This window comes from Balaenoptera physalus, assembly GCF_965194825.1.
Source record: "Balaenoptera physalus genome assembly, chromosome: 10".
In the NCBI taxonomy this organism is placed as follows: Eukaryota; Metazoa; Chordata; class Mammalia; order Artiodactyla; family Balaenopteridae; genus Balaenoptera; species Balaenoptera physalus.
In genome coordinates, this window is record NC_138889.1 from 101077035 (window position 1) to 101092767 (window position 15733).

The 15733-nt window shown below is 40.4% G+C and overlaps 1 protein-coding gene across 1 annotated transcript; it reads left to right on the forward strand.

Moving 5' to 3' along the window:
• On the forward strand, positions 1 to 14386 carry LOC309668477 (olfactory receptor 4B1). The gene has a single exon (XM_082478362.1). The coding sequence runs from the start codon at positions 3786 to 3788 to the stop codon at positions 4713 to 4715; it is 930 nt and encodes a 309-aa protein (XP_082334488.1). The 5' UTR covers positions 1 to 3785; the 3' UTR covers positions 4716 to 14386.
• The last annotated feature ends 1347 nt before the right edge of the window (positions 14387 to 15733 follow it).

The following is a 15733-nucleotide window of genomic DNA, read 5'->3' on the forward strand; positions in this document are numbered from 1 at the left end:
CCTATAATTCGAATCTTGGTGCGTTTAATGTTGTCCCAGAAGTCTCTGAGACTGTCCTCAATTCTTTTCATTCTTTTTTTCTTTATTCTGCTCTGCAGTAGTTATTTCCACTATTTTATCTTCCAGGTCACTTATCCGTTCTTCTGCCTCAGTTATTCTGCTATTGATTCCTTTTAGAGAATTTTTAATTTCATATATTATGCTGTTCATCACTGTTTGTTTGCTCTTTAGTTCTTCTAGGTCCTTTTTAAACGTTTCTTGTATTTTCTCCATTCTATTTCTAAGATTTTGGATCATCTTTACTATCATTACTCTGAATTCTTTTTCAGGTAGACTGCCTCTTTCCTCTTCATTTGTTGGGTCCGGTGGGCTTTTACTTTGCTCCTTTATCTGCTGCGCATTTCTCTGTCTTCTCATTTTGCTTAACTTACTGTGTTTGGGGTCTCTTTTGCACAGACTGCAGGTTCATAGTTCCTGTTGTTTTTCGTGTCTACCCCCAGTGGGTGTGGTTGGTTCAGTGGGTTGTGTAGGCTTCCTAGTGGAGGTGACTGGTTCCTGTGTTCTGTTGGATAAGGCTGGATATTGTCTTTCTGGTGGGCAGGACCGCATTGTGTTTTGGGGTGTCTGTGAACTTAGTATGATTTTGGGCAACCTCTCTACTAATGGGTAGGGTTGTGTTCCTGTCTTTCTAGTTGTTTGGCATGGGGTGTGCAGCACTGGAGCTTGCTGGTTGTTGAGTGGAGCTGGGTCTTAGCGTTGAGACAGAGATATCTGGGAGAACTCTCGCCAATTTATATTACATGGGGCCAGGAGGTCTCTGGTGGTCTAATGTCCTGAACTCGGCTCTCCCACCTCAGAGGCTCAGGCATGACACCCTGCTGGAACACCAAGACCCTGTCAGCCACATGGCTCAGAAGAAAAGGGAGAAAAAAAAGAAGGAAAGAAAGGGAAAAGTAGAATAAAAAAAATAATGTTATTAAAATAAAAAATTAAAAAATATTATTAAAATAAAAAACTTTAAAAAGTAATTTAAAAAAAAAGAAGAGAGCAACCAAATCAATAAACAAATCCACCAATGATAACAAGCACTAAAAACTAAACTAAGATAAATATAAAAATTAGAAACTGGTTAGTCGCATACAGGAAATCCCAAGTCTACAGTTGCTCCCAAAGTCCACCACCTCAATTTTTGAATGATTTGTTGTCTATTCAGGTATTCCAGAGATGTAGCATACATCATGTTGATTGTGGAGATTTAATCCGCAGATCCTGTGGCTGCATGCAGAAATTTCCCTTTCTCTTCTTTGTTCACACAGCTCCTGTGGTTCAGCTTTGGATTTGGCTCCACCTCTGCATGTAGGTCACCCTCTGCTGTCTGTTTTTCGCCCAGGCAGGAGGGGGTTAAAGGAGCAGCTGATTAGGGGGCTCTGGCTCACCCAGGCCAGAGAGAGGGAGGGGCATGGAATGCGGAGCGAGCCTGTGGAGGCAGAGGCCGGTGTAACATTGCAACAGCCTGAGGTGTGCCGTGTGTTCTCCCAGGGAAGTTGTCCCTGCATCACGGGACCCTGGCCGTGGCGGGCTGCACAGGTTCCCAGGAGGGGAGGTATGGGTAGTGACCTGTGCTTGCACACAGGCTTCTTGGTGGCTGCAGCAGCAGCATTAGTGTTTCATGCCTGTGTCTCTGGTGTCTGCTCTGATAGCCACGGCTCACGCCTGTCTCTGAAGCTCATTTAGGCGGTGCTCTGAATCTCCTCTCCTCACGCACTCCAAAACAATGGTCTCTCTTGCCTCTTAGGCAGGTCCAGACTTTTTCCCAGAGTCCCTCCCAGCTAGCTGTAGCACACTAGCCCCCTTCAGGCTGTGTTCACGCAGCCAACCCCAGTCCTCTCCCTGGGATCTGATCTCCGAAGCCCAAGCTTCAGCTCCCAGCCCCAACCCGCCCTGGCGGGTGAGCAGACAAGCCTCTCAGGCTGGTGAGTGCTGGTCGGCCCCAATCCTCTGTGCAGGAATCTACCTGCTTTGCCCTCTGCACCCCTATTGCTGTGCTCTCCTCCATGGCTCCGATGCTTCCCCCCCCGCCCACCTCCAGTCTCCGCCAATGAAGGGACTTCCTAGTGTCTTTCCCTAGGAAAGTTTCCCTCCTTCACAGATCCCTCCCAGAGGTGCAAGTCCTGTCCCTATTCTTTTGTCTCTGTTTTTTCTTTTTTTCTTTTGCCCTACCCAGGTATGTGGGGAGTTTCTTGCTTTTTGGGAAGTCTGAGATCTTCTGCCATCGTTCAGTAGGTGTTCTGTAGGAGTTGTTCCACATATAGATGTATTTCTGATGTATCTGTGGGGATGAAGGTGATCTACATGTCTTACTCCTCCGCCATCTTGAAGGTCCTCCCAAACATAAAAGTTGAAAAATACTAGCAAGAAAAAATTTTCAGCAGCAGACTTGTGGACAGCCAGATACTTTTGGAGATGGAGTTGACAGAAATCGAGCTCCAAGATTTTTCTCAAATGGGGAAAGCAAGCCAAGCTCGCAAGATGGTGGCTGCTGAGCCCATCCTGGGAGGAGGTCGCCCCTTTTTTTAAATGCCTTTCAACGTCCCGTTTCTTCTCCAGTTTTAGCCAGATAACTTACTGAGGAATCTCTCAGCATATTTTCACCTTGTGTATGTCTTCAAATTCTCATTAAGAGAAAAATTGGGGGGGAAGTAATTAATCTATTTCACCATGGATGCACAAGAGGAAGAAGGAATCATAAGAGGAAGAAGAGATCTTTCAAAGTCGTTTTAAAAGCAGAGAAAATCTTGAGAGTTTTCTCTGCCTCGTTTTTTAAATGTGTGATTTAATTGTTTGAAATTGCAAGCTTCCTGAGAGTGAGAGCCATCTTTCTTCTTTCATATGTCCTGAATCCCCTAGGCACACGGTAGGTACTTAATAAAACATTTGGTCAAAGCATTGAATTAAAATAAACCCTTACCTCCTTCTGACAAAAAGGTTTGTCAATGGCAGGAAAACTGGAAGACAGAAACGAGCAAGCTGGTGAATCCCCATATATTATATTTGAACTACGTTTGATAGTGAGCTGTGTTCTCAACAGCTTCCAGATTTTCACTTTGGTCTCAGATGTCAGAAATTTCAAAAAATGTGTGTAAAAATTCATGAAGCTGTGGGATTGAGTGGAACCATAAGGCCTGAAATAATTCAGAAGCTTGTCTAGTTCAGACAAGAAAATATGGATGACATTCCTTAGAAAGGGAGAAATATCAATGGGACTGGCATTTCTGGGGAATAAAAGGAGAAAACGAGAGATTCAGGAGCAGAAGTTCACTTGAGAATTTCTAACATAAAGGCATGGTGAGAATGGGATAATGGTTAGTCATTAATATCTATAGATGATTATTAATGTTGAAGATGGTAATTATATTTTCAGTGTGGTTTCCTTGAAACAACATACTAGTTGGAATAAAATGATCTGGTTCTTGTTCTGAATCCATTTCTTACTGGACAGCTTCGCTAATTCACAACTTCTCTGAGCTTCAGTTTTCTCACTTGTAATATGGGGATCATAGAATTTTTGTGAGGTAGATTGAATCATAGAGTGGGATACTGAGCACTGAATGAATAAACATTTACTATATTAGCAAACAAATAAATAAATAAACCAGTCAGATATTATGTGTGAAAGAGTTCTATCAACAGGCAAGTGCTAAGTAAACATGAAGGATTGGTGTTATAATTGTGTTTGTTTTGTCACAGGTCTCTTCTCTTAGATCCATCTTCTTTGAGTGGAATCCATGGTGAGTAAAAATAATGTAACTGAGTTAATTTTCACTGGTCTTTTCGAGGATCCAGAGGTGCAGAGAATGTGCTTTGTGGTGTTTCTTCCCGTGTACTTGGCCACCGTGGTAGGCAACGGCCTCATTGTTCTGACGGTCAAAGCCAGTAAGGGTCTGCATTCCCCCATGTACTTCTTCCTTAGCTACTTGTCCCTCGTGGAAATCAGCTATTCCTCTACTATTGTCCCTAAATTCATCACGGACTTACTTACCAAGATTAAAACCATCTCACTGGAGGGTTGTCTGGCTCAGATATTCTTCTTTCACTTCTTTGGGGTCACTGAGATCCTCTTGCTTGTGGTGATGGCTTATGACCGCTCTGTGGCCATCTGCAAACCCCTTCATTATATTAACATTATGAATCGTCAACTGTGTCATGTATTAGTGGCTGGTTCCTGGCTTGGGGGCTTTTTTCATTCCATAATTCAGATTCTCATCACCATCCAATTGCCCTTCTGTGGTCCCAATGTGATTGACCACTACTTCTGTGATCTCCAGCCATTATTCAAGATTGCCTGCACTGACACCTCTGTGGAGGGGGTTATTGTGTTGGTCAATAGTGGCTTAATTGCTCTGTGCTCCTTCCTCATCTTGGTGACCTCCTACATTGTCATTCTGGTCAACTTGAGGAACCGTTCAGCAGAGGGAAGACGCAAAGCCCTCTCCACCTGTGCTTCTCACATCACGGTGGTCATGTTGTTCTTTGGACCTGCCATCTTCTTCTACATGCGACCCTCCTCCACCTTCACTGAGGAAAAACTGGTGGCTCTGTTCTACACAGTGGTCACCCCCATGCTGAACCCCATCATCTACACACTCAGAAATGCAGAGGTGAAAATCGCTATGAGGAGGTTGTGGGGCAAAAAGGAGAACTCAGGGGTGGAGTGAAAATGGAAAAGTGATTTTAAAAAGTGTGTCTGATTACTCTCTGTTCTTGAAATGGATTTTAATTTTAGTGGGACATTCAAGAATGGCAGAAATAAATGTAAAGACTTAATGTTACTGCTACTGTGATTCTCCTTAGTAACCAAAGACTCCCCACTAATCTGGTGTAATGATCAAAGGACAGAGGTCAGATTGGTTTCATGATATCCAACAATATCATGAGATTAGGAAATATTAAGACTTAAGCTAAGTGAAAATGAAAAGGAGAACATTTTGACAAGTGTTTTAGAGGTTAAATCACTTATTCTTATGATCTCCTTCCTTCCTCCTTTTCTTCATCCCTCCCTGCCTCCCTTCTTTCTTTCCTTACTTTTTTTTCCTCCTTCCTTCTTCATGCTCCCCTCTTCATTCAACCTCCCTAGCAATAACAACCAACATTTCATTAAAAAAGGAAACAAAATAGAGGAATTATCATGGGATATTTGGGGAGGAGGGTAACAATCTGATCTACTCTTTCGACGTGGGTAAGTGTGTCTTTGAAAATTGCATCCAGGGATTTTTCTATTCTTCTGGTTGTTTTGGCATCTTGTACCATAGACCATCTGATCACAAGTACCAGAAAAGTCCCTGGAGCAATTTCAGTTCTTGTGACATGTTGGCACAAAAGATAGTCCTTAAATCTTCTCTCACAATGTCTACCATCAATAAATTAAAAAAAACAAAAGGTCATAGATTCTAGCTATCAATAGGGAAAGGTCAAGTCAAACATTTTAACAAAGCTTTATCTATAGTAAATAAATATAGAATGTAGGAAATTCTTGTTAGGCATAACTTGAAGAATGAATGGGTGGTAAGTAACGTCCAAGTATGTTTCTATGCCATACTCTGTGCTTTATTCTAACTGATCAGGCCAGGTCCATTTCTTGTCATGCCTATTACTGTTTCTTGGTGAAGTAGGATGAGACAGACTGTGTCGACATTACTGTTTCATCTCTCAGAAACTCCTTTCACCCAACTGACTCTTATCATTGTGGACAATTTAGAGAATATCATAAAATTTGCCCCTGTTGGCTTCAGGATTACACAGACTGGCTTTGCATTTGCCCTCCATCCTTCCAGCATTCCTTGAGGATCAGGGGAAATAATGCAGGCAGCTTCCTTGCAGAGCCGTGGAGCATCATAGTATGCTACAGACCTTAAGGGCTTTTCCCTTTCTCCTCAGGTGCTGATTGAGCATGTAGGTGAATAGTGGTTTTAAAGGCACCAGGAAATCTTCCCCACTTCCCTTGTTGTCCCCACTAATCATGGCCATGGATGACCATTAATAATCTCTGAGAAAATGCCACTTCTTTTGTCTGGAATGACTTTACTACCATTTTCCATATGGCAAACTCTTATGCATCCTTTAAGAACTAGGTTAAAGTCATCTCCCTTATGAAGCCTTTTCTGACCTCCCTCCTCCTTGGGCTGAATTTGTGTCTCCTGTCCATGTTTATTTTTACATGCATTTATCATTGCCCTTATGACTTTGATTATATTATTTTATATGTGTTTCTCTCTTTTAAACTGTAAGCTCTCAAGGGCAGGACTACCCACTACCCCTTCTTCTTTTTTGTGGCTCTAAATATTGTGCATGTAATTGGTAGTTTATATGTGCTTGTTGAATATAGAAACTTTTAGACCCATGTAAAATCCTCTCTACATCAATTCTTACTAATTCCTTCTGAACACTTTCATGGTGAGGAGCACTTCTCTTCCTGTTAAACTCTGAAGAGCTCAGGCTCTGAAATTCATCAGGCTGTTTCAATATCCTCTTAGCCACAGTCCAAGACCCAAGCTACCCAACTTCTCTGAACACCTGTTTTTGCACAAATACAATAAGATTATCAATGGTATGAACTTCATAAGATTATTCTGAATATTATATAAGATAATATACACATAAAGCTTTTAGAAAAGAACATGATATAGAGTTGTACCATGGACCAATAAATATTAGCCACCATCATCATTATTATGCCTCTTCTCATATTGGTCTTCTTTCTTTCTTGGGGAGCTACTTTGAATAAGCCTTGATTGCACCCCAAAAAGCTTTCAAGCATTTGAAGACAGTTCAGTCCTTTTGTTTTGAAGCTTCTTTGGGATAAACATTCTCTGTTGCTTAATTGCTTTTTTTTTTAATTAAAAAAATTTTTTCGGGGACTTCCCTGGTGGTCCAGTGGTAAAGAATCTGCCTTCCAATGCAGGGACATGGTTTTGATCCCTGGTCCGGGAACTAAGATCCCACATGCCGCGGGACAACTAAGCCTGCGTGCCACAACTACAGAGCCCGTGCGCCCTGGAGCCCACACACCACAACTAGAGAGAGAAAACCTGCATGCCACAACTAGAGAGAAGCCCGTGCACCACAACGAAGAGGCCGCATGCCTCAATGAAGCTCTTGCCTGCCGCAACTAATAACCAAAAAAAAAAAAAAAAAAAGTATTGGAGTATAGTTAATTTATATTGTTGTGTTACTTTCTGCTGAACAGCAAAGTGAATCAGTTATACATATACATATGTCCGCTCTTTTTTTTAGATTTTTTTCCCATATAGGTCATTACAAAGCATTGAGTAGAGTTCCTTGTGCTATACAGTAGGTCCTTATTGGTTATCTATTGTATATATAAAATTAATTGCTTTAGAGTGCCTAGCACAGTACCTGGCACATCATATGTGCTCAATAAATATTTGTTAAGTGGATGTTGACTGTCACATGGCCTCCCCATTCGTCTTTTATGCCGAATGCTCCTATATTTAGTTAATGTATATTTGAAAGCGTTTGATCCAGAACTAAATTTAGTGGAGTTACCCTCCCTTTGTCTTGATGTGTTGCTAGGACTGTAAGATGCAGGCTGTGACAGGAGCCTCTTACTCACGTGCATCTTTAGGTTCCTCACTGAGAGCTACAGAAAGAACATCATCAGTGAACTCTGAGTCATTGAATACTGCATGGGCAGATAATATCTACTCCAAATGAATTGTCATAATTCTCAGGGATTACCTCACCTACTGAGAGTTGAGACTTGGTGAGTCTATTGAGAACTAATTACTCGCTTTGTTCTGGTCTCACTGGAAAAACACAGGAAGCAAAGGAAAGCATTTTTCCCATTGTTTTAAGAGACAGAGAGTGTTGTAAAGTTCACGAATGCCTACTAAATTCACTGATGCAACAGTCTAATTATACCACTTATTGCCGAAGGTCATGTAGTTAGTTCTCAATTGTTGATTCAGTCACAGCATTAAAAAATGTATTTTTTAGAAAATAAATATAAAATAATCTCACTAAAGGAAATTTGGTAGCATGATGCAAACTACTTTGCGTATACAATTTCCCCCCATTTATTATTTGTATTCTTTTTGGTATAGGTTTGACTACTTACAACAGAAAATAAGGGCAACTTAAGAGATAGAACTACAGGAGTACAGAGGGAGAAAATCCAGCACGATTGTGGAAGTCCAACAGTATTATCAGAAATTGAGACTCTGTCATCTTCAGCATGTAGCTTCAACCTATGTATGACCTCAAGGGACTGCTAATACTCCAGACCTGTGCTGCCCAGTAGGACTCATGCTATGCTGGAGATGTCCTCTGTGCTATCTAATATGATAGTTAGATGATATAATCTAACTGCTAATGAGCAGTTGAAATGTGACTACTGAGGCCAAGGAACTGAATTTTAAATTTTATTTAAATAAGTTTAAATTTAAACACTACATATGACTAGTGCATGTCATATTGGACAATACCACTCTAGCATTTCATCTATATTCCAAGAGGCAGTAAAGGGATGACGGGGGTGGGGGCAGTGGGCGGGGGAGAATAAACTGATCATTTTCTTTTTTAGGAGATTTTCCAAAAGTGCCACACAGCAATTTTGCTTTCATCTTAGTTTATTGAAATTAATCACATGGCAACCCTTAATTGCAAGGGAGTCTGGAAACTATAATCTTATTTTAATTTTTATTATTTATTTTAAATTTATTTTAAATTTATTTTAAATTTATTTTATTTTAGTTTGTCTGTGTTGGGTCTTCGTTGCTGCGCGCTGGCTTTCTCTAGTTGCGGTGAGTGGGGGTTACTCTTCGGTGTGGTGCGTGGGCTTCTCATTGCGGTGGCTTCTCTTGTTGCGGAGCACGGACTCTAGGCACGCGGGCTTCAGTAGTTGTGGCACGCGGGCTCTAGAGCACAGGCTCAGTAGTTGTGGCGCAAGGGCTTAGGTGCTCCGCGGCATGTGGGATCTTCCCAGACCAGGGCTTGAACCTGTGTCCCCTGCACTGGCAGGCGGATTCTTAACCACTGTACAACCGGGGAAGTCCCTATAATCTTTTATTCTGTGTAGAATTGTTTTTAACTAAAATCAGGGTTCTGTTCTGTTCTCAAAGAGGAAGAAGAGAATGGATATAAGGATTGGGACTTATTTTCAGGCATTTGGTTACACATATATTCTCGGAAAACATTCTGTTTTCTGAAGCAGCTGTGGTCTAGATCAGTGTTGCCATGAGAACTATCAGTGATGATGGAAATGTTCTAAATCTATGCTAATACATGGTAGTGCCTAGCCATGTGGCTAATTAGCGTTTGAAATATGCTTAGCACGACGGAAGAATTGAATTTTTAATTTTATTTAATTTTAACTGACTTAATTTTAAATAGCTACATGTGGCTGGCGGCTACCATATTGGATACGCAGGTCTATAGCACTTCAGTGTTTACTTCTGCAAACTTGTAGCTATTGTTCTGGATCGGGGCAAGATTGCTCCTGTGCCAAGTACCCTGATAGGTCTGTGGTTGACTACTATTACATCTCATCTCTCACTAACCAGCTCTTCTAACTATCGTGAGGTCAGGGTTATTTTTGTACTAAAAAAAAACCCTTTTAAACTAGACTTGTAATTGATTTACGTACCACAGTTAGACTATTATAGAAACTGACTTGGACTACATTTACCTTTATCAATGACATTCAAACACACTCATATGTTTTTATTATGTTAAACAGCATCCTTTCATTTCAGCTTGAATAATGCCTTTTAACATTTCTTTTTTTAAAAAATTTATTTGTTTATTTATTTTTGGCTGCTTTGGGTCTTCATTACTGCATGCAGGCTTTCTCTAGTTGTGAGCGGGGGCTACTCTTCGTTGCGGTGAGCTGGCTTCTCATTGCGGTGGCTTCTCTTGTTGCGGAGTACAGGCTCTAGGTGCGTGGGCTTCAGTAGTTGCAGCACGCGGGCTCAGTAGTTGTGGCTTGTGGCTCTAGAGTGCAGGCTCAGTAGATGTAGCGCAAGGGCTTAGTCGCTCCACGACATGTGGGATCTTCCCGGACCAGGGATGGAACCCGTGTCCCCTGCATTGGCAGGCAGATTCTAAACCACGGTGCCACCAGGGAAGTCCCTTTTAGCATTTCTTGTAAGACATCCCTAGTAGTGATGAACTCCCTCAGTTTTTGTTCATTTGGTAAAGTCTTTATCTCTTCTTCATTTCTGAAAGACACCTTGGCTGGGTATGGTATTCTTTTTTAAGATGTTTTCTTTCTTTCAATATTTTGGAATATACCATCCAATAGCTCCTGGTCAGGTGTGGCCTCAGGCTGTACTCCCCAATTGGATGGTGCCGGTGGCTGTGCTCTGTATCTAGGTGGGGGCTGCAGGATATTCCCTGAAGTTGGGTGGGGCTGGAGACTATGCTCTGTGGTCATGTGAGGTCGCTGTCTGGGTGGGTGGAGATGCAGGCTATGATCTGTGATTGGGCGGGGTCATTGCTGTTTCCCTGCCTGGTCAAAGCTGCAGGTTGTGTTTAGCAGTCAGGTAGGCTCCTTTGCTGGACTCTGCTGCTGGGTGGGGCTGTAGGCTGGGCTCGATGGTTAGGTGGTAATGTAGGCTGAGCTCTGAGGCTGCTCAGGGTGACTGTTCCGACTCCCTGGTTATGCCAGGTCAGAGGCTGTAATCAACTGTTGTGCAGGGCTGCTGGCTTGGCTCCCTGCCTGGGCAGGCCACAGGATGTGCTCCACGGCTGCTGGGTGTCTGTAGCTTCACTTCCGAGAGGGATGACTGGAGACTATGCGGTGCAGTTGGGTGGAACTGGGAATTTGCTCACCTTCCCAGGAAGGGTCATAGAATGAGCTCCACAGTTGGTTTTATCCATTGGCTGGGTATCTGAATAAGGCAGAACTGCCAACTGAGCTCCCTGGTGAGACAGGCCCACTGGCTTGGCTCTGCAGATGGGCAGGGCCATTGGCTGGGATCTCTGCTTGGGGGCCATTGCAAGCAGGAACTTGGTTCTCCAAGAGCTGACTGCTGGTTGCTGTAAGTCCCACCCCTCTTCTTTGTCTCTATCTGATCCCCAGTGGTTGGGCTCTGCAGTTTCACACAGTGATCTCCATGAGGAGAAACCTGAGTGGGCCTTCTGGGAAGTGTCCTGCAGTGCTGGGGAAGCTGGATGTCTGCCTTGTGTTCTCTTTTTCCTACTGGAGAAACTGTACCCAGGAAGACAGACCCTCTCAGTGCAGCAGTGTGGTGGTCTAGGGGAGGGGTGATGCAGTCAAAGTTAAACTCCTTATCTTACCCATCTAAATGGGTCCTTCTTGGTCTCTGTTGCGGCGGTGGAGGTACTTCAGCCTCACCTTTGGGTTCTGAGATTCACACAGTGGTGTCTTGTCTATGGAGAGGTGCTAGCTGGTCTTCTTGTGAGGGAGGCTGGAGTCGGGAATAAACTACGTTGCCATATTGATGAAATCTATCAGGAATTTTGAAAGGAAACTTCATTTAAAATGTCCAGAACAGGATTCCTGTATTTCCCTGCAATTCTGGTTCCCCCACAGTCATTCCTATCTCAGTAAATGGCAACCATGGTCTGATTGCTCAAGGCTATTTTATACATAAATACGTGTACACATAAATACATATGATTCTCTAAAAAAATTGAGGAATAACTGGCATAACATTCTATTAGTTTAGTTTCAGGTGTACAATGTAATAATTCGACATTGGTATATATTGCAAAATGATCACTGCAATACGTCTGGTTAATATCTGTGACCATACATAATTATACATTTTTTTTTCTTGGGATGAGAACTTTCAAGATCCACTCTCCTAGCTACTTTCAAATATGAAATACAGTATTATTAACTGTAGTTATCATTTCACCCCCGGGGCTAATTCATTTTATAACTGGAAATTTGTACCTTTTTACCCCCTCGACCCCTTTTGCCTACTCCTCACCCCCAGCCTCAGGCAACTGCCAATCTGTTCACTATATCCATGAACTTGATTTTGTTTTTTTGTTTGTTTGTTTTGTTTTAGATTCCACATATAAGTGAAAGCACATGGTATTTATCATTTTCTGTCTGTCATTTCACTCTGATTGGTCTAGTCTAAAACCCTAGAGGTATCCTCGATTGCTCTATTTTTTTGCTCTCCTAAATCAAAACATCAGCAGATCTTGTTAGTTGTACCTTCAAAATACATGCAGAATCTAAAAACTTCCTAAAACCTTCACTGCTACCCTCCTGGCCTGAAACACAAGCATCTGTTGACCAGATTATTATGATGTTCTCCTAACTGGTTTCCTTGTTTTTCCCACTCCTGTATTTCCCACTCCCCTTCTTTTCAAGATAGCAGAGATCTTGGCAAAAGATGACCTTTCCTTACTACCATAATAAAATAATAACCACCAGCTTTCCTATCATCCTTAACCTGTCTTATTTTTCTTGATAGGACTTATTACTATCTAATTTGCATATCAAGTTTAATTGTTTATCATTTGTCTCTACTTCTATTATGCCCTGGTAGGAACATGAAGGATGTAACCTCGATGAGCCTGGGGACTGTTTTTTTTTTTTTTTTTTTTTTTCACACACACACATTGTATTTTATTTTTACAAGAGATAAATAAACTGACACCAAGCATTGTAAATGGATGACCACAACAAAAGCAGCAATGATTGCAATTACCAAACACGAAACACACTCATACTATGTCATAATATTGACATTCAGTCCAGTAATCCTCCACTGTAACAGCTCCTTTACTTTGCAGTGAAAACTGATTTGTATATTTTTTGCCTCTGAGTCCTTGTGGGATTTTTTTTTTTCAAACAGAAAGTCACAAAAATTATAATCATCCTCATCAGTTCACTCATTCCCATGTAACTAATTTTTTTTTCATCTTGATCTTTTGTTAGCACTTTTATGAATTCATCAGTTTTCCATTAGAGTTCTGAAAATGCTTCTTCATTCAGTTCAGCAGTATAGTCAGTTACCAGAAACCTGTACTTGTCAGAGTCTTTTCCACGAATTCCTTGAAGATGAAACCCTTTTATAGGAACATTTTTGCGAAAGCATCAGAGTACACCAAGAACTGTCTGTAAATGACAAAAGACTTAAAAATGACCACAGTTAAAGATTTGATGAAAGTTCATAATAATGCAATTGACAAGGAAATTTAGTTATTTCTGAGATATACCTCTTAAAGTAATAACTAGAATTATGACTTATAACATTATACCAGAACATATAAGATTTTTAGAAATTTCATGTAATGTCTGAAACATTTATATTAACATATTTCCATACAAATAACCCAAAGAAAGTTTAGTATTAGTTGTTCTGTTTGTTTGTTTTTTTATACTGCAGGTTCTTATTAGTCATCAATTTTATACACATCAGTGTATACATGTCAATCCCAATTGCCCAACTCAGCACACCACCATCCCCACCCCACCACGGTTTTCCCCCCTTGGTGTCCATACGTTTGTTCTCTACATCTGTGTCTCATTTTCTGCCCTGCAAACTGGTTGTTCAGTACCATTTTTCTAGGTCCCACATATACGGGTTAATATACGATATTTGTTTTTCTCTTCTTGACTTACTTCACTCTGTATGACAGTCTCTAGATCCATCCACGTCTCAACAAATGACCCAATTTCGTTCCTTTTTATGGCTGAGTAATATTCCATTGTATATATGTACCACATCTTCTTTATCCATTCGTCTGTCGATGGGCATTTAGGTTGCCTCCATGACCTGGCTATTGTAAATAGTGCTGCAATGAACATTGGGGTGCATGTGTCTTTTTGAATTATGGTTTTCTCAGGGTATATGCTCAGTAGTGGGATTGCTGGATCATATGGTAATTCTATTTTTAGTTTTTTGAGGAACCTCTATACTGTTCTCCATACTGGCTGTATCAATTTATACTCCCACCAACAGTGCAAGAGGGTTCCCTTTTCTCCACACCCTCACAAACACTTGTCTCTTTTAACCCTTCCTATAGGAAGGCTTACACTACTTTAGAACTGTTAAATTTCAGTAAATGTGATAGGTTAATGGAGGTGGGCTAGTCTGCATAAAAAGAGACCGTGTCACCTCAGTTTTCTTCTGTGCCATTCCTTAGTGCTAGTGTTTAAGAATCTCCTTACAAGCTCACACTTCAAGTGATCTTCTCTATCACACCTGTTACAATAATGTTTCTTCTTCATCTTCCATTAAGCCCTCTGTCTCCCTTTCCCATAGACCCAGTCTCATTTAAGCTGGAGGAAAGGGAAATCTGACATCAGGGAATCATACTCTGATATGTAGGTTAGTTTCTTTAAAGTATTTTTTTTCTTTTGCAAGAGCTGAAAGAGGGGGAGAAAGTAATTGACAGCAAGCAGTAATTGCTTGCTGTCAGCTGGGGGTCACTCTGAGCTCCTAGAATTTCTTGCATGTGGCCCCTCTGTCTTCAAAGCCAGCAATGGTGCATTTAATTCTTCCTGAATGTACTCTGAATTTCTGTAACTTCCTCTTCTGTTACCAGCCAGGAAAAATTCTTTGTTTTTAAACAGTTTATGGGATTACGTAGAGTTCAAATATAACTCAAAGTCAACTGATTAATAACCTTAATTAAATTTTTGAAATCCCTTATGACATGTAATTTAACATAGATGTGATATATTATCATATTTACAGTCCCAGGAGCTAGGGCAGGAAATTTTATGTTCCACTGGGCCTCCAGGGAAGTCCCTGTCATCGAATATCTTATATAATCAATTCCATTATACAAATTGTCTCCAGGCATGAGCATGTAAATCTCATTCTCTGCCTCAAGCAGAGAACTGAAATTTCAATTTCACATAGTTTTTCATAGTGAGCTATTGTCATATTTCTTCTTTATATATCATTTTCTTCAGTCTTAAGATTGTGATCTGAATGTTTTGTCATTTAAATATTTCCCAGTTCCCTATACTAATTTCTTTGGAAATTGCATCAGAAGTTTCTAATAATAAAAATAAAAATAAAAAATAATAGCAATAATACTAATAACAATAATAGAAAATACGTATTACTTATGTATAATAAAATAAATATATATTGTTATTGTATTTATAAATGAAGAATCTGAATCTCAGTGAGATAAGTATCTTTCCCAAAGTCACATCTTGTATTCAAACTCACACTTTCTGGCTTCAACATCTGCGGTGGTATACATCAAATCATCCTGGGCATTTGGCATCTCACATAAAATTGCTTCTTCTTCTTTTGAGTGCTTAGATGTATATATAATTAGTTTTGACACTGTTGCTCTGTTGCTTCTTTCTGCCATCTTCCTGTTACCATTCACATGCCCACATACCACACACATACACTCATGAAAATCATCATTCCCCCTTGCAATGTTTTTGACAACAAAAGCATAAAAATTAAATTGTTTAGATGGTGAAACACAATTATAAGTTTGGTTCAAGAAAAATATAAAACTAAATCCTTTAAATTGCATGTTACTTTGCCATCATAAAATAATCAAAACTATGAATATTTTCTTAGTAATTTATTTTGTTGTTGCTATTAAAATTCTATTAGAACGGACTGTATAATTTGGAAACAAACGTATAACTTGAATCCTCACTATACAATTAAAACTTTAAACATGATTTTGAAATATTCAGCATATTATCTTATTATCCTATTTTAAACTGAGTATCCAGAAATATTGACTAAGT

Bases quoted from the DNA above. Each gene is read 5' to 3' on its own strand.
- LOC309668477 (XM_082478362.1), top strand. From the start codon at position 3,786: ATGGTGAGTAAAAATAATGTAACTGAGTTAATTTTCACTGGTCTTTTC.